General features: G+C 38.8%; 2 protein-coding genes across 5 annotated transcripts; both read right to left on the bottom strand.

The window, feature by feature from the left end:
* Positions 1–478: 478 nt before the first annotated feature.
* pianp (PILR alpha associated neural protein) lies at positions 479–8,887 on the bottom strand. 4 transcript variants are annotated; one of them, XM_059567710.1, is made up of 6 exons: positions 8,801–8,887; positions 8,322–8,374; positions 7,739–8,094; positions 6,444–6,522; positions 4,135–4,254; positions 479–2,798 (listed from the first exon to the last, which is right to left on the bottom strand). In XM_059567710.1, exons 2-6 carry the CDS (start codon positions 8,330–8,332, stop codon positions 2,777–2,779), a joined length of 588 nt encoding a protein of 195 aa, XP_059423693.1. In that variant the 5' UTR covers positions 8,333–8,374; positions 8,801–8,887; the 3' UTR covers positions 479–2,776. The 4 variants fall into 4 exon arrangements, with proteins under 4 accessions (XP_059423693.1, XP_059423691.1, XP_059423692.1 ...); XM_059567708.1 differs by lacking the exon at positions 8,801–8,887 and adding an exon at positions 8,626–8,794 and having other exon boundaries at positions 7,739–8,153; XM_059567709.1 differs by lacking the exon at positions 8,801–8,887 and adding an exon at positions 8,626–8,794.
* Positions 8,888–9,287: 400 nt separating this feature from the next.
* si:ch211-154o6.3 (uncharacterized protein LOC563854 homolog) lies at positions 9,288–19,671 on the bottom strand. The gene is made up of 13 exons (XM_059567703.1): positions 19,322–19,671; positions 18,971–19,086; positions 18,516–18,670; positions 17,802–17,925; positions 17,567–17,688; positions 17,142–17,228; positions 15,819–15,908; positions 15,628–15,716; positions 14,886–15,114; positions 12,381–12,503; positions 12,124–12,289; positions 9,836–9,921; positions 9,288–9,623 (listed from the first exon to the last, which is right to left on the bottom strand). The coding sequence occupies exons 1-13, from the start codon at positions 19,409–19,411 to the stop codon at positions 9,535–9,537; spliced, it is 1,566 nt and encodes a 521-aa protein (XP_059423686.1). The 5' UTR covers positions 19,412–19,671; the 3' UTR covers positions 9,288–9,534.
* Positions 19,672–19,872: the final 201 nt, after the last annotated feature.

The following is a 19,872-nucleotide window of genomic DNA, read 5'->3' as shown; positions in this document are numbered from 1 at the left end:
TCTCTCTGTCCTGCATAATGGTCTGTAATGGTAGCGATTAACTTGTGGTAGCCACTTAGAAATGAGGAGAACAATAAAAAGCAGAGAGCGATGATCTACTTTTACATTAACCCCTGCCTCCTCTCTTTCTCTCTGCAGAAATCCATCCATCTCAAAATCCATGATCCTTTTTACACACGCACCCTCTTCTGTTTCTCTATAAATAGTGGTGTTAACTTCAGTCGGTGTGACTGAGGTTCACTGTTTCTCAGTCTCTCATCTCTGAGCAGATGGGAGCTGTGAACTCTTGTGGCTTACGTACAGCATGTGTGTGTCTGAAGTGAACGTGTGAAGCATCTTTGTGTCCTGGTGTTTAGTTGCTGTGCGATGGCTAATGAGTGTTTGCGGTGTCCCTTTGGCCTGGCTGTTTTGGCATGCGTGATTGCATGAGTCACTGTCATATGGGAAGTCCTTTCAAACACCACACCAAAGAAACCCATTTTAAAACACCAGAGATGGCTTTTTATTGACTTCATAATACACTGAATTACATATTTAAGGCAGTGCTACATAAATGATGTGAAACCTCTGAACATATCTCACATGGTGTAGCTTCTTGTGCATGATGTGAATAATTACGAGGGAATTCAATCTGATGTGCCTATAAACTATAATGGCACATTAGTTTCTTTTCCCCCTCCATTGTAATTTTATTAGATTTATTTTTTTTCATGAGTTACATGGTTATTTCAGAGGGGATGATTATGATGTCCTTGGAAAATTCAGCTTATATTACTTCTGGTTTAAAGTGAGAATGTAACTATGTAAAACTGATCATCTTAATATATTCTTGGTCATATTGTGAACAATTCCTCTGAAAAAACTTTCCTTTTGCTAAGTCAGACCACACAGGCTATAGAATGTAAAGTCATTGGAAGTAATCAAAGGTTCTGGAAGTAAACATCCCATTCAATTTCTCCATAAGGAAACTACTATACTAAATATACTATCAAGGACAGAGCTACTGTGAGCTACTAGGTTGTTACTGATTTCTATTGAAGCACTCAACCTGCATTATTGAAACTTGTTATAGTGAAAATCTAAATTGCTCAAGATTCTTACAGGGAATTCTCCAATAATCAGAGAATCGTGATAGCAAATAGTGCCAGAAGAACACTTCACCACCTGCACATTACCATGAAGCACTGCCAAAACTGAATTAGAGTCAGTCTCCCTAAACTCTCAAATGACTTAAATATTTGAACAATATGCATTTTTGGCTTAAACATGAAATATATCACTTCTGTATATAATCAACATATTATATCTCTGCATTATTTTTAATTCCATTATGTTATTCACAATCTGTAATGGAAGTACAGTCTTGCACCTTTTGTCCAATTTTCAAATACTTTTTTTTTTTTTTTGCTTCACAATGAAAGTTTGCAATGTTGTAAACAACCATGTTGATTTGGTTCAACTTTATTTTAGATCCCTATGAGAAAAAGAATGGGAAAAATACTTATAAAGTGGGCAGACACTGCTGCGCTATATTGAATAACATTAACCAATGATTAGCCAATTAGCTATCCACACAATGATTTTGAAAATTTCTATTCAGTCTGATTGTATTCTGCGATAAAAAAGCCAATTTTTCACACTTGTCCTTAAAAATGTCCTTCCTTAATTTTTCCTGTTGAATACTCACTTTCATTATCAAATTAGTCAAAAATACAAAAGTAAAACTGGTAGCAACACTGACTTCAGGACAGATTTAAAAATGTTGCTATCGTCTAAAAACCCAAACCCTCCTGATAGTTGCGGTTCATAAACAAGATGGGTTGTTAGCATAGCGATACATAAAACAAACTAGTGTGGCATGTTTTTTAATTGCTTATCAAACTAAAAATGCCATGGAAGCACCAAGCTTATTTTTCATTATGTATTTATACATGTCCTTAATTGTGAATGAAAACACCACACACACACACACACACCAGTAACTGTGGTGAGTGCTAGCTCTCCGCTAACCAAAAAAGACCCCCGAGAAGAGCTATATGGCCATGATTTAGAAGTATAAAGCTAATAAGAAGCATAACAACACACTCGGAATAGAATTACGTAGGTTTCACAAACACCTCAACAGATGTTGAGTCAGATTTACAAAAACGTCCATCTGATAATTAGTGTAAATTATAAGTTAACACTGCAGAGGTGTTTCCAGATATCAGCTGACGTCATTAGTGTCTGCTGTTACCATGGAACACAGAGCGATATGAAACAAAACACTATAAACAAATGATGTGAATTATATTTAACTCTTCAAAATAACTGCAGTCATTCATTAAGCTCAAACAAATGCTACACAAAGTGCGATAAAGGCAGCGGTAGGCGGCTGTAACCTTTGTATGCATGAGAGAGAGGCTACTGCAAGCATGTCACGATGCCGGTTACTAAATTAATGACTACATACATCACAGCTTATTCCAGGATCAGAAGCTAATGATTGTTTTTATGGTAGAGGACATAGCATTCCCGGAGCCCTTGTGAATGGCTGCGTTGAGCTAATAAGAATAATACTGCACAAACGGCACTGGAAGAAAGAGCCACTGGACAACAAAACCTCAAAGTCTCCATCAGAGTGCCCAAACAGATGTATTCATCCATGTATCCACATGTGTCTATCTACATGTTATGTACATTCACATGGCTTGCCCACATGTTTTCACTGATGGCCACACTGAAGTCTGTGGCATGCCCACGGGATTTGGTTATCATGCTCGGAAGAGTCAGCTCTTCAAAGATTGACCACTGGTATCCTGCAGTGTGGGGTAAAGAGATGAAGAAAGAGACGGCAACTTAAATTAATAAGAGTCTCACTCTATTATCGACTGTGAGATTAATTCTGAAATGCACAGAGCAGCAGGAAAGAGTCTGATTTCATGGATGGCACGCTTTCTTTTGCTCTCTCTATCTCTCCTGTTGAAATATTCACAACAATTGAGGAAAAACCTCCACAACAATGCCTAACTGGCTGTTTTGTATTGCGAGGCATTACCATTGATTTAACAGCACTAACATACTGATGTACACACATAATCAGCATACATACAAATGTTATCTGCATTTTGTAAATGAAATCGTTAATTCAATTAATTAAACACATTTTCATTGTATGCACATTTTTTAAAGAATCTGACCAATTTTGTAACCAAAAACACAAAAATATAATATTTTAGTCATTAAGTAATGAGGTTTAAACCTCAACAACACATTCAACTGTATGAACAATTTATCACTAAAATACTTAAAAAATAGAAAATAAATAAAAAACAGGTACATTTTGCATCACTTAACGAGTTAATGGAAGAATAATAATGTAATATTACAATTAATTAAAAAATTAATTTACCAATTACTTGTTATATACACACACACACACACACATATATTATATTTAAATATACATTTATTTACATACATATATCTAACCATTATAAACGCCAAGCCTAAATTAAATTATTTAAAATTCAGTTAGTGTGATAAATGTAGGAACAAAAATTTCAAAGGAATAATAAATGAATATTTATGTATTTCCAACAATATATAAATGGAAAAAAATTTTTTTTTATAATTTCAAATAGTTAGGCCACTTATTGCACATTTTCCACTTAGTTTTTCATTTTATGAAAAAAAGGCCTAACATTTTAGTTTTAATATTTATAATTAAATATGACAATTTAAACATAAAATTATCATTTTATTTTTGCAACAATATATTAATAGATAATACACATTGCTTTTATATAGGCCTACACACATAATCTTTCTCAACAACTGAACAATATCCTAAACATTCTTCTTTTGCTGTGACATTTAGAATACCTTTTGAACGTTTTAACTTTTTAATAAGGATCCACAGACACCCTGACATGATTTTAAATTAACAAATCAGTCATTTAACATAGCCCCTAGTTGGGTTTATTTATTTGTTGGGAACATTTTCTTTGATTTATGTTGTTCCTTTTGACAGTTCCCTTTGGCTTAGCAGTCTTGTTATCTCTGGCTTTTGCTTTTTCACACACATGCACACACAAAGAACTAAAACCATTCTTGGCACCCTGTCCCACAGGCTTACAGGCACAAGCACGCTACCTCTCTCTGTCGGGGAAGGATGGAGTGCTGTGCAGTGTCTGCCTGCTGTCCTCCTGAGCTATGGGCCGAGGGATGGCGAGGGAGAGAGGCGGAGGACGCTGCGAGAGACTGCGGTCGTAACTGAATGAAAGAGAGAGAGAGAGAGAGAGAGAGAGAGAGAGAGAGAGAGAGAGAGATTAGGACGACAGCCAGTGAGAATACAGACACTGAAGAAGGTGAGAAAGAGGCATGAAAAGAGAGATTAAACAGTAGAACGTGAAAGAAGGCAAACACTTCAGTGACACTGACGGGAAGTTCATTCACTAGGTTGTTTAATTTAATAGACCGCCTTCAGCGAAAGAAAAGAACGGGGGGAATTAAAGCGCACGAGAGAGAGAGAGAGACAGGGAGAGAGAGACGCTGAAATATTCAGTTAAAATCATATTTGTCCAGCAACCATGATGAGGAAGACAAAGTGTCGCAGTCACCGTGTGACATCCCATGTAATATTAATACCCCACACCGACTTAAACTTATCTTCAGTGACTCAGGAGGGAGTTTACTCCACCTCTCTGATGGGATGACGGACGGAGGGCTGGGGGTTGTTAAATGAGCGAGAGGATGTCTGCCAAGGCAAGTGTGTGAAATGCAGAGATTAATTGCGGAGATGTAGCTTGTGTATGCAATAAAATCGCCCTCGGCTCGCTCAGATGAACATCGCTCTGATCTTCTACGTGAGCGCCGGCCTCACATTAACATAAACTTGTTGGGAGTTCACGATGTGACAGTTTTAAACCTCTCTATCGATCTTACAAACAAGCCCACAAACATTCTCATAATGTCTGATTTGTAGTATCTGCACCATTGCTTTGCTGCATCATAAAAACGATCTGATTGGCTCATAAAACATAACTAGATCTATCGTAGCCTATATGAATTTGTGATTCGTTCAGAAACATTCCTCTTTTGGAATGTAAGATTGAAGGTCCACCCCTAAAGCCGAAAAGAATACTTTACTTGTCTGCGAAGTTTAGTTTGATTCCAAGGGCCTGAGGATGGAGAGTGGCCCAAACACAAAATGCTATCGAGGGTAGCGTCTGCTGGGCCGTGTACTGTCTGTGCTACGTAATTTTCGTCTACACACTTTGCTGATGTCTGCGCACATAATGGCACATGTGCAAGTAAATGAAAATTGAAAATAATGATTTGAACACATCTATCCACACTAACAACTCAACTACACATGGAAAGGCTTGCATGCTCAGTTGTGCATGAGATGGAGTGAAGCTTGGAAAAATAAGTATACCTTGGCCTTATACCTAACCACTACTTTGATAGCTTTTTCGAACACATGCGGTTGACTCATGCGCACTAGAAAGTTTCCAGTGTCCAATGTCTGCACTATTTCTCTCCAGAAGTTATCAAATGTCTTCAATCAAGAGTTACGGGTATCTCTTAAGCCCTTCACACAAGTACATCTCATGGCTGTCTATTGTTGTTGTGTCACTTTTGTTGTTGTTTCATCGACTGTGAAACAGAAGGCCTTGCCATCTCGTGGACAAACTAGTGCAAAAACATTGAAGGCCCTTGTGTGAGCTGAGCATGGTTAGAATAATCGGGCTCCGCACATAGGCCTATAGTATGTTTGTACACATACTGTGTTGTAACTAAATTTATGTTTCAGTGAACAACGCATAGCCCAGTGCACACGTAAAAGCCAAAGTATAATTTGAGCCCAAGTAGATCATAGAAAAACTTACAAATGAGATGGTACAAATTCATACAAATTAGCCACCAATTTGTCAAAATAGTTATGAATTGCCATGAGAGTGAGTTTGAAATGTTTTGAGATGAAAGTGAATTCAGCGAAGGGAAGGTTCTAAACTAAGGCAGGTAGTAATAAATCACACTCATAACCTGTCACCCCAGTGTTTATAGTTACTCTCAGGATGATATGGGCCGTTCCTCAGCTCTATATCATTTTAATCATCTATGCGATCGAATGCTGCCGTCCGAGTAAATATAAATGCATTGCTGTGCCTGAAGGCCCTCGACACTCCAGGCTACATTTCTAATTAAACCAGCACAATAAAACACTGTAAGGTGTCCACACTGTTAGTGTATGGAGAGTCAGAATATCCATAGATTGCAATTTTAATAGTTCTGCAGGGAGCTCTTACTGAACAGAAGAATCCTCGACTGAAAGTTTGTGGAAATCTGTGGTGTGAACCCATTATGACACACTGACTGTTCAGTCACTCACACAAGCAAGCAAGCTGTCTCAGGGGATGACAAAACCATGCAGGCAGAGGAGTGGTGAAATGTCTCACCAGAGTTTAGCAGAGATGATAACCGCACAGAGAATCAGCAGAGATGAGATCGTTACTGTCACATAAAACTGTGGGTCCACTGAAGAAAGAAATAGCACAGGAGAAGTATAATTAGACAAAGTGAGGGGACACTTTGAACAGACGTTTGAATTAAGCCCATGTGATGTTAAATTCTACTCTGAATTGGAATTATAGGAAGGGGATGTGCAGAACTGCAATTCAAATTAATTAAACACAGTCACACAACAGAAATAAGGCCGTAAAAACAATAGTCATGGAAGACGTCGTCTCCCCTTTAAATGTGGGTTTTTAATGAGCGATTTTTAAAGGTTTTCATATGGACCCACACAATCTTGAATATTTGTTTACATCCTTACAAGAAAATATATTTGGTTGGATTTTTTAAGACTTTGAATTTGTTTGTTTTTTACATTCTATCAAATAAAGATCATGGTTCATTTAAAAGAAAAAACAATAATTTTAATGTGTATAATAATTGTAATATATTTAATTAAATCTAATAATATATATGTAATTATATATGAAATGCAATTAAAATATTTAATATAATTATATATAAATCATTAGTATAACTTTGCATATAAATTAAATAAAATTTAAGATATACAAGGGTATACTTACAGTTCAAACAACAAATAACAATATCACCTAATATGAAAACATTGTGTGTATGATGTCATGAACAGCAGTTGTATGAAATTCATTCTTAAAAACATCTTAGAATCGACTTTAAATTAAAAATGCATTCCTCAAACCATAGAGCATTGCAACACCAAGGTCATGGGTTGAATTCCCATGCTGTGCATTAACCCAGTGTAACATATATCTTGAATGCAATGCAAGTGGCTTTTGATCAAGCTGCCAAATGCATAATTGTAAATTCTGGCCTATTTGCTACCTCAATTCAAATGCAAGAATTAAACTTGCATTTGAATTTTAAAACTCATTCCCAGTTCGCTTCCAAATAGCCCACATGCCTATAAAAAAGCAATTAAAAGAAACATTAAGATGTAGAAAAAGTGTGAAGAAAGACTTGCAACAAGGAGCCGTTACAGGAGAGAAGAGCGAGAGAAATGTGAGGGCGAAAAGAGTGGGCAGAGTGTCATAATAAGGTAATATTGGATTGATTGGATTGATGCCTGCCTCCTGCTCAGTAGCAGAGAAATCTAAGCTCTCCTCAAGCGCAGATTTTCTACTATGAGGAACCAGCATGAGCCTAGAGCCCTGTCGGCGATGCAGTTCTCCGATAAAGAACTCATTTCACGGATACCAACCTTCCTCGGTGCCCTGCTCTTCTGTCTCTATCTTGTCCCTCTCTCCTGTAGTCGGGCGTTGAGTTTGATTGGCAGCCGCGCTTCGACGGTGCGACCAGTCCTCGGGCGTAGTCACCCTCAAACCCTCCGTCTCCAGACTGGACAGCAAGTGATGGGTTTCGTCCTCCAGGGGCTGTGTTGGACCCCAGTCCACTGCCCACAGCTGAGTGGTGCTGGCCTGTGCCGTGACTGGCATCTGCTTTTCACCCAACTCCTCCCACTTCCTGTCATCTGTGTCACCGGTGGCAGTGCAAAAAATTACAGTGACCAGCAGGAAGCTCCAAAGGGGAATGAATCCAATGTGGGGAGAGATGGAGCTGGGGGGAAGGAGAGACAAAGCAACGAAAAGACGGAAGGAGGGATTGAAAAGGAAAAGCTAGAGATTGGAAAAAACACATAACTGAGAGGTGTGAATCAAGTACAGATGGAAAGAGACTTAAAGCAGAAGCTGATGCAACCCAATGGGCTGCAGAAAACTAACTGGTCAGATCTGAGAGCACAGTGCAACCAAAAAAGTCGGTTCGGTGCTCTCGCTTTGCCTTACCATCGCTCCATCGCTTCAGCCTGTTCACTGACTCCTCGCCGCTCCAATCATCTCTTAAATGAGAATGACATAAAGAGAAGGATGAGAAGAGAAACAGAGCTGGAAGGGGGAGGGTTCAGTCTTGACACGGACTAAAAGACCATAAACAGATGGCTGTAGTGGAGAAATACCCTGCTGGCTCTGAGACAGCACAAATAAAAACACACACATACTGTAAGCGTGCACACTCATCCAGATCAAACAGGATCACACTCATCAAGAACCAAACCACAGGATCCACAGAAAAACACACATGCGAACACACCTGTGGATGCCTTCCCCGTGTCAAGCCTCTTCCCGACCAGTCAAACAAAACTCAACATCTGTATCCAGATTTATAGCACACTCTGACTTCCAGGCAACACTCACGAATACACCTACACACACTTGGAGACATGCAGATTCAAACTCGTAAGACAGATATCGGCTCACATGCCTACCTCATGCCACTGAAGAAGGGAGTGGGAGAGAGGCAGAGCGCCTGGAAGTGGGGAAAAGCATTGGTTGCCGTAGCGACAGAGACATGTAGAAATTGCGCGAGTGAGAAATAGAGTGCAGAAGAGGGAGGGAGACAGAGAGGGAGAGAGAGATAGCCAGAGGAGGGAGGGAGGGAGGATTGGAGGAAAGATTGAAATACTAATTATGCATCTTAACTGGTTCAAATTAAATAGGCAGCGAGAAGAAAATAAATGAATTTTGAAGGCGAAAATAGCCGGACGGAATAAAAGAAGTGGCTTATTAATATTCCAAAGACCAGCTGAAGTAAATAAAAAGTATTCAGAAAGGACAAATGAAGAGAGGCAGCAGCAGGAAAATCGATATACATTAATGTCATGTTGGACAGGAGCCCTACATGATAAACAACGCTATAGATATTTATAGACAGAAGTGCCAGCGATGATAAATACTCTCACAAGTACACAGACATAACATGGTAGGTTTTATTGGATCAACGTTTACATAGAAAACAGTCTGCTGTTTCTCTCCTCCTTCTGTTTCTTCCCTTCTGCCAGTCAGTCAATCTGTTCCACTTCAGTCCCTTCGCGTGTTTTCTTGCACTCCCGTCGCCCCTTGACCTTGCCTTTGCTTTCTCTTCCTTTCCAGCTTGTTCTTTTTAACCCTCCTTCAATCTCCTTCCCCTCGCTCTCTTTTTTTCATTTACCCCTCCTCTTGCTCACTGAAGAACACAACGCAGCCATGAAGAACTTGCTGGTTCCTCTGTTTCAGATGCATCCTGGTGTATGGAGTCTTCATCATCGTCCACTGGAGAAAAAAAAAATATTATATTTTCGTAAATTAAATGTTTTATAGCATCACTTTTTAAATGCTGTTAACTCATTTATTCGAGAACACTGCAAAATTAAGTCCATAAATTGCTGAAAAAGTTGTTTTTATGATTAAATTACTGCAAATTTTATTTGGACTGGAATTTTTCAACATAGGTTAAAACATCCATCTTCGGTTGTCTCGCTTACCCTCACTTTGTTCGTCTTCTGAATCTCTGTCAGATTCCAGAAGACAATCTACCAATCGGCTGTCTCGTCTCACTGTGACATCGCCTCTAGAGGAAAAACAACAGAAGACAGTCAGTGCAGGCCACTTGGGTCACACTGTTTACAAGGAAAGAAGGATGTTTAACTCAGCCTGAAGCAATAAGAAAGCTGCTCTGCTTACAAAAGCGCGCCGTCAATGGGATTGGAATGACTTCATTATACAAACTGCTTTTGAAGTAGCAAGTATATCATTAAGAGTTAGGCAGAGGATTAAAAATCTTCTTTATATCTGGCTTAAGGTGTCACATTAGCAGTATTTCAATGTATTGTCTATTTTCAAAAGTGTAGCAAAACATGAATATATGGCTGGATTTATTGTAGGAAAGTTTGCCAAACAATGTTAAGTGTGACTGCACCCAAGCTGGCACGGGGCCCAGTGCATGAGAGGGAGTGGAGCCCCCCATCAGTCCTTTCACGGTCCCATTCCAGGTCGGGGAGTGGGGAGGTTACCCCCTCAGTCTGTTCATGATTGCATTTTTTCCACTTGGTTGTCCCATTCCAGGTCCTCCCTTGGTTCATTAGCGATCACATTTGTCCCATTCGGTTAATTCATAATTGTGTTTCAGGTCCTCCCTCGGTTAGTTTGCGATCATGTTTGTCCCACTGGGTTCTTTGTGATCATGTTTTAAATCCCACTCAGTTTGTTTGCGATCTCGTTTGTCCAACTCAGTTAGTTTGCAATCTCATTTTCCCACTCAACTCATCTGTGATCACGTTCCAGGCCCCACTCGGTTCATTTGCATTCGCGTTTGTCCCTGTCAGTTCGTTTGTGATCGCATTCCAGGTTTGCATCGCTTTCCGGATCCTCATCTGTCTGTTCGTGATTTAATTTTTTTTTGTGGTTACAGCCACACCAGTAGCACCACCCTAATGATGACCCTGACTGCACATTTAGTTGTTCAGCATTTACTCCTGGTGACCCAACACAGCACCAATATTGTTTAATTGTTCTGCTGAAATTTTTTTATTTCATGCTTAAACCAGCATAGTCTGGTTTTAGTTGGTTAAATTTGATCTCCCATCTCTTCAAGATGATGTTTAGCTGGTTTTGCTGGTCAACCAGCTTAAAAGTGTTTAAAACAACTCCAAAAGCCAGCCTGATCAGTCAAGCTTGACCAGGTTAGGAGACCAGCTAAGACCGGCAAACCAGGTTAGGCTGGTTTAAGAAATGTTTTTCCAGTAATTTGCACAAACGTAAACACAAATGTCCTTGAAATTAAACATTGTTATTAATACTGACAGAAAATGTTGGCCTCTGCCTAATTTGGATAGGTTCCAAGTGTTAGAATATTGAATGCAAAGTCTTTGGTTTTTACATTGGACATCGAGTGGTGGCCCAACACAGCACCAAAACTGTTTATTGCTCTGTTGAAAAAAACCAATTAAACCGGCCTAAATTGGTTTTAGATTACTTAATCTGGTCTTCCAACCTTCCCATCTGAAAGGTGCCCAAAACTACTGTAAAACCAGTGCACAGACCAGCCTGACGAGGCTGGGAGACCAGTTAAGACCAGAAACCAACAGCAATGTAAGCAAAAATGTCCTTGAAATTAAACATTGATATTAATATCACCATGAAATGTTGGCATCTGCCTAATTTGGACAGCTTCCAAGTGACAGATTAAGCTCCAAAATACAACATGCAGTCTCTCTGACACACAACAAATGAAATGGTTATCATTTTCTCTCCCCTTTAAAAAACTGAAGTCTTTTTCACAAATCTAAATATGCAGAATTATATGGCTAGTTGCATTTGATTATTTGCATTCAACATTGTTTTTCCTGTAACCCACCAGCTGAGACCTGCAGCTCTAAACAGAATTGTAGCTACAAAGAAATCAATATTTTTTCCACAAAGTGATCATCGGCTCTGCATCTAGCACTCAATGTGAGCTACGGTTCTCATTGTCAATTAAACTGTGCCCGGAGCAATCCTGCAGACTTCTCATTAATAAGCATCCCAAAGATACTATATTCCAGCCAGTATCTCATTACTAATGTACATATTGATATACTGACTAAATGAAACATTGAGCAGAGTGTCTTATAGTAGTAACTATGTGTCACTGAATGTCTACGAATTGATATATACAGTAATACATTATATAAAGTAGGTTGTGAACGGATAAGTAATGGGCAGAAGGGGTTGTGAAGTACATCTCTTAGAGAAAGATGAAATAGACCTCTACATCTGGAAAAAAAAAACACACCTCTTTTTAAAACTTCCAGGAAGCTGCTCCCAAACAATGAGGTTACGACCCCCTGTGACCCAACGATGGTCCCCACTTGCTGTTAGCCACGCAGCAAAACAAAGAATCCTGGGAAGATCTGAAGAAGTGAGTGAAACCAGGTATTTGCACTGGGGAAGCGAGAACACTGAAAGAGCGTGAGAGAAAGAAAAAAAGGTGATTATACAACTCACAGTTTTCAAAGGTGTTAAAATAAAATTGATGTTAAATTCACTCACGGTTAATTGTGCTCTCTCCATTAATAATGTCAAAACAAGAGCCAATCAAAAGGCTGGGTATTTGATTGACGCAATCTGTGACACCAGCAGTTCTGCTGTGATTGGTTAGTCTGGTCATCACGCCTGCACATGATTGGAGAGAGCATATGCATCATTAGGGACACTTTCTAATGTTCCAACACTTTCCAACGCAAATAAACCATAAACTAAAAGTAATTAAACTCACATAATCTGTCTATTTATAGACTCTCTTCTTACGCTGTCAAAAGCTGCCGACTTTGGTGTGTATTTTATGCCGTTAATACCAAAGCTTTTTTGTCTGTAAGAAGCTCATTAATTCTTTGAGAGCTCCAGCTACGAGTTGTTTGATGAACTGGGGTCATTATGAATCTCAGCGCTCTTGATTAGAGTGTCACATCATGGTGTGCTCCTACCAGTAACTCTGATTTATCTGATGTAATTGTTTACAGGTTTATTTTTCTTTTGAGATAATGGCCTTTGGCACAAATATCCTGTTAGAAAACAGGATTAAAATGAGAAAGTGGTGGATGTTTTTTTGAATTTTCCTCTGTCCTGGGGCAAACAGCCCCCACTCCTGTCTGTGTTCTCTGAGCCACTGGGACTTTAACACAGATTATATTAGCATCTCTGAGCGAACAGACTCAGTCAAGATGTATTCCATTAATAAATCTGTTAAATAGCCCTGAGTCAAAGAACAAATGAAGGTCCAATGGGGGTTGTAAAATATTTATAGCGACAGAATCCTGCATATATATGAGAGGTGCTTTATAAAATAAGATGTTGACTAAATATTGGTGCTGATGGCAGATCAAAGGATTATGTAAATTTAACACGTTTATTTGGTGTGAATAAGTAAAAAAAAAGAAATAAATGTGGGCCTATTCACACTTTTATGTAATGTCTTTGAAATATCCTTTTCTAGTTTTTCCAATTTAAAGGCTGCTTTTATCAAATATTTAATATATGATATTAACAGTGATTTATTTTATTGTAAATTAAAGTAAATATATTGAAATATACATAGTTAATATTATTTATACATATAATTATTACTGTTCAAGAGTTTAGTCAGTCATGTTATTTTAAAGAACAAAAAGATTTTTGAGCGGTTCTATAATGGCAAGGAGGCAAAGGAGGCAGTGTCTCCTCAAAATATATTGGATGAGGAAAAAAATCATAGTAGAAAAATAAAACTATGCCAATATTACAAAATATAAACCAAAGTGCAAGAAAGTTGCGCACATCCCACAAACCCACACAGGACTCAGGTGCAGGATAAAAAAACAAAACCTATAGCAAAAATACAAGCATACTGTCCGCACACTGATATTGCTCCAGAATAATAATTTATTGCAATTGTTTTGACCATCAGGTCTTCGTGTGCTTGACGAAGACCTGATGGTCGAATGCCCTGAGCCCATTGAGTTTTAACATACCTCCTACATTGTGAAATGTGTTATTCAGAATGAATGGGAAAAGTCACTTGATGCCTCCAATGCGATGTGATGGGATTAACTGGTTATGATTTTCTGTGATTGGTTCATGCTATTAATCCCACCTCTTGTGTTCATGCTCTTTCCGTGTTAATGAATCAGTTTGAATGAACAATATAATGATGTTAATTGGAAAACTAATTTAAAAAGTAGGTAAACAACTTGAACACTTAGATATAACTAGAGCCTGACCGATATGAGTTTTTTGGGGGCTGATGCCAATACCAATAATAGGGAGTAAAAAAAGACTGATGCCGATATATTAGCCGATATTCTTTATGTGTAACACAATATTATACATTATAGTATAGCATAGTACAGTACAGTATAGTCAAAACTTTTGATATATATCGGCGACAGCCTCATATCGGCCGATAATATCAGCTAAACGATATATCAGTTGGTCTCTAGATATAACCATTGTATTACAGTACATCAATATAAGACTTGAAACTGGGATTTTCATTCCCTTTCTATTTTTGGTGAAATTTAAAGTAAATCTCTGTGTCTGTGACCAATATTTACCAAGCTTTGATGACTGATGACCCGAAAAAAAAAAAAAGTTAAAAGCTAATTATTTAAATAAGAAAAGCTCAACATAATATTACAAATAAAAATATTGTTAAATTGTCACTGCCTTGAGTTATTATTTTGGAATAAATGTAAAATGCTTAAAAATAATAATGTGATAAGATACATACATGTCCTTAATAAAGGGAATATTGATTATGATTGTTAATGTAAAAATATACAGTGGAAATTTTTTCTTTTTGTTTCTCTGATAGTGTAACTGATTTTTATGTAAGCAAGACAATGTGACTGGAAAACTCCTCATTTTACCACACACTACTGATTAGGCCAAAAACTCCAGCCCTAACCCGGCACTGGCCCATGGTGTTCAAGCCCATATATAACTTATACTTAAATTAATAAATATAATCCTAATTCATTTTAATATTAAATTTAGATAAAAATTTATTTAATATATTACCTGTTCTCCAATTTAGGATTCGTATGCTGGCCTTTCCACATGAGAGGAACACACGGTCACCGCGGGGGCTCAGAATCAGCCTCCCGTTCACCCCGTCATCCCCACGACACCCTGTGACTTCTGGCCCCCAGATGTGCAACCTGCGGAGGGGCTCCGTCCGTTCATCGGACACCTCCCACACACACACACATCCCTCTGCGGAGCCGCTGAACAGCAGAGGACCCTGGGACTGTAGAGAGAAGGAAGGGTAGATGCCACTGTGTTTCCATGACAACTCGTGCCAACTAACAGTATTAAATATGGAAAGAGAGTCACCGCTGTTTGATGCTACAGTATTCGGTTTCTTATCTCAACCTATTTCAATATTTCCTCTCTCAATTACTACATGATTTATTCACTTCTATTCTGTATCTATTGATTTCTTTATATTATATTGCTCTGCCCAGTTTCATTTCACAAAAGCAATTAATCACTGACTAAAAAGAGACAGATTGCATTAGAATTTTTTTTTTTTTATGTTGGCATTTAATAGCTTGTACATCTCTGTGAACTTTAGACTGTGTTTAAAGATCACGAGGACAAAACTGCTCTCAAGGGATTCCTCTCCAGGCAACTCTTCAGCTTTGAGCAGAGGCACAATCTTATTTATTTATTTATTTTTTAAACATGTGCTGCTCTCTAAAGGGCAGACTCGGAATGTTCTAGATGCCAGCACAGTTCTGTTGCCATGGCACTCGCCCACCTGTAGTGTGGTGACTGCATCCAGGTGTGCGTTCTCTGACTGACAGTTCTCCAGCGAGCTCCAGCTCCACACCTGCAGCTTCCCAGCATCTAGTGTAAGATCAATAACACTGAGCCTCAGACACACCTGATATGTTGAGACTGATGCAAGGCATGGTCAACTCAACCTCACTCTCACACACAGATACCTACCTGAACCTGTAACAATGAAGCCCTCTCCTTCAGGAATGAAGCACAGGCTTGAGACTGCATTGAATGTGTAGATGGATTTGACGCACTGACCTGCATGAATAACAGCATGTGATGCAAACCCCAAACACACTTGAGTTTAATTCACTCTCATTGGCAGGGGATGAAAAAAGCTGTGGTGTCCAAAAAAAGAGTGAGTAGTACCCTCTCTAGCAATTACATAATGACTGAGAGTCAGATAATGGGCACTCAGAACAACAGCACATCTACTGCACACTCTCTATCCTTTACCATTACAATTTTAAAAATAGTTTCAAAGGGTTACTTTTAATTTGAGAATACATTGCTAATGCTACATTACGTTTTAAGCAGGATTTGGCAAAATTCTGAATTTAGAAAATTGGCATCCTTTTGATTAAGGAGTGTGAATTTCAATAACATTGCTCACACATCACAGGATGTTGAACTGTAATTTGATTTAAAATGAGAGAAGGATGAAATTTACTGAACTGCCATGTAAAGGCATTCGGCATGGTCACAACAGAGGGATTTAGTTAGCTTAATTAATTTATTTAGCAAAATATATATGACTGCATAATTCATTTTGACTAGTTATGCTAATGCTTATCCTAATACGTAGAACAGATTTTTTCCCAACTGATTCATCATTCTAAATCAAACACCACACAAGTTTCAAATAGCTTCATGAAAATAAAATATTAACTTCAAAATTTGTGTATAACAAATATGTAATACACTAAAGCCACACAGTTTTAGTAATAACAAATATGATTATATTACAATTTCATAGTCCTGTGATATGTTTGTCTGTACTAGTAATTTTCTGCTCACCAAGACTGCATTTATTTAATCAAAAATACAGTAAAACATGAATACTGTGAAATATCACAATTTAAAATAACTGTTTTCCATTTTAATAAACATAAACATATACATACATATATACTTATACACACACATATACACACACATATATACACACACATATATATATATATATATATATATATATATATATTATGAAATCATTCTAATATGCTGATTTCGTTCTCAAGAAACATTTTTGCTATGATCTATTAATTACAGAACTTCAGACAAGAATTCATTTCAAGTCTGATATATTAAATAGTTTTGTATTTGCATTCCTCCTCCTTATAATCTAATTAGTATTCAACAGTTCTACTTTATAATTTAAAGGACATTCATAATTCTGAAGCTGCTCAACCTTTATTTGAAAATGATTGCTGAGGCCACACATTCATATGTGTGTGTGTGTGTGTGTGTGTGTGTATGAGAAAAACTCACCCGAGCTCAAAGCCCAAATTCTCACACAACAGTCTGTGGAACCACTTAGAACAAAATTTTCCTTGTCAGCCAAGTCAAATACACGTGCTGTGGAAAAACAGATCAATAGAATAAGAGTTGAGGACAGAGAACAAGAAAGAAAGAGTGACTGCAGGACATGAGAAAATTGAGAATGAAGGACAAACGATGTGAAGAACAAATGCACTGTCAAAACAGCAAGACAAGGAGTGATGGAGAGCAAAAGGGACAGATGGGAAGGAGGGCATAAGTAGCTGGAACAAAAGAGGTGAGAGAAAAGAGAGAGCATAAAGAACGAGTGAACAATCGTGGGTACATCTGTATCAGCCGGCTGGCCCCCGTCAACAGGATCAATTATTCTTTACTTTCCTAGGTTTGAGAGAGTGTGAATGTGTGTGTGTGTGTACCCAATCTCCTGCAGTACTCTGGGGGTGGTGCACTGAGACAGGTGACTCCACCGCTGTGACCTCCCAAATTGCGCTGCTCCGTTGCCGTGGGAACATGCCACACTTTAACTGTTGTATCTCGACTTAAATTGGAAGAAACAGTAGGTGAAGACCAGAGAAGAGAGAGAGCCGTTAAAAAACACGTCAGCAATTTCACAGTCAGTCAGAGTCATAAACTGTTTACTTTTTCCAGTACCTGCCAGATATCACAAGATTGTCGACGGCGACCGCACAGGTGATGATGTCACTATGACCCTCCAGAGTCCGGAGTCGAAACTTGGCCTTCTCCCAAGCTTGTCTGCGAGATTTGAACTCGGCGTCTGCAGTGTAACAAACAAACGGTTTCATATGAACTTAGGTCATGTTTTTTTTCCTCTCCCGTGAATGCTGATAAACTGACAATCTGTTATATCATTGCATGAGACAGCCATAAGGCAGAACTTCCTGTGAAGAACAAGCAGCCTTGTAATCCACATCTGTGCGAGTAACGGTAAAGAAAGTGAAGTGACATTCAGCCAAGTATGGTGACCCATACTCAGAATTTGTGCTCTGCATTTAACCCATCCGAAGTGCACACACACAGAGCAGTGAACACACACACACACACTGTGAGCACACACCCGAAGCAGTGGGCAGCCATTTATGCTGCGGCGCCCGGGGAGCAGTTGGGGGTTCGATGCCTTGCTCAAGGGCACCTAAGTCGTGGTATTGAAGGTGGAGAGAGAACTGTACATGCACTCCCCCCACCCACAATTCCTGCCGGCCCGGGACTCGAACTCACAACCTTTCGATTGGGAGTCCGACTCTCTAACCATTAGGCCACGACTTCCCCCTGAGATTAGCAGTCCATCGCCTTAACCACTTGGCCACCTAGTCACAATTGTGTGTGTGATCAGTGCACTAATTTGACCTTCTTGTTCTTCTACACTGGGGCTGACGGGGAGATGCGTCTCTCCTCTGCCATCTGTTTGGCTTCTGTCGCTTCTTTCATTCTCTCGTCTCTCCTCCCGAGCAATCTTCAGCGCAGGACGACAGGGAACAACAAGTTGCTCTGTGACCTCCTCACTATCATGAGAAATAAACATCACTGCCAATTATTCTCATGCCTGTCCATAGGTATTAAACAAACCCTGCTTGTCTTGTTATATCTTTGTTTTAACAAATATATTATTAAATAACAATGTGTGAGAGAGAAAGCCCGGGTGAGGGAGTTCAAGGATAGAGTTTTTAAAGAAATATGATGAATCAATACTGCATAGACGCCAGAGAGCTGGAGACTAGACATGGGCAGAGGTCTAAAGTTTAATCTTACACACCCTGGCCGTTTTGATCTCTCTCCTTCCCTACCTAGTCACTCATTCTTACACTTGTCTTTTCATTTTATCCTCCTCCTTTCCCACAATCTCTTGAGTTTGCTGGGGGCCAGAATGATGCAGAAGTAGCTCAGCCAATCTGGAGCGAAGCTCCGCCTTCTTTGAGACCTACAAAGAGTGATGCGTAATAATCATAAAAAAAAACAAATTTTTAATTATGGTTTAACTGAATACCTTAGTTATCCTTAAAATGATGTGTTTCTATTCAGTGAATCATTCCTGTGTGATCTTTTTATGTGTGAATGATGATCTGAGCTGAACATACATGGTCTCTATTAAATATTCAATGTGCAAAATTTCTGCACTGTTGTAATGCGTGTATAAGAGCGTGATCATTCTGTACCTTTATTTTTTCCTCGGGAGTGAGGGAAATTTTGATCTCCAAGTTTTCAATTTGCCTTAACTTCTTCTGGAGTTTCCTCACCTCCCCCATCTGACTTCAGTGTAAACACAAACTCAGTACTGATGTAAATTCAGACTGCAAGGATTCTTCGTCAAGTCACTGAGCTCTTTTTTAGACGTGCATGCTTTCCTCGATGTTTTATACGAAGTGAATCCGCGGTTGATACTTAGACAAGCGTTAACGGATTTGTTGTTGTCCACTGTAAGCAGACGTGTCCGCAAACCTCATCAGCCGGAAGTCAACGGCTGTAAGAAGTGACCTCATCTGAAGGAAACGTGTCTATGAATCTCTCGGGCGACATCGCGTGGATTCAGAAGGACGCTTCGAGTTCGTTCTCTTTCATTATCATGCTCCTAGTGTAGACATTGTTAATATAAATTACATTTCTTACCTCTAAGAAGCGACAGCGACACAACTATATTTAAACAAGCAAACGAAACTTATTTTTGTACAGAAAACTTCTGTAAAAAGTACAAAAATCTAAACACTGG

Source organism: Carassius carassius, chromosome 15 (assembly GCF_963082965.1).
Source record: "Carassius carassius chromosome 15, fCarCar2.1, whole genome shotgun sequence".
Lineage (NCBI taxonomy): Eukaryota > Metazoa > Chordata > Actinopteri > Cypriniformes > Cyprinidae > Carassius > Carassius carassius.
Note: the sequence above shows the minus strand (reverse complement) of the source record. Positions and strands in the feature narration are given on the sequence as shown.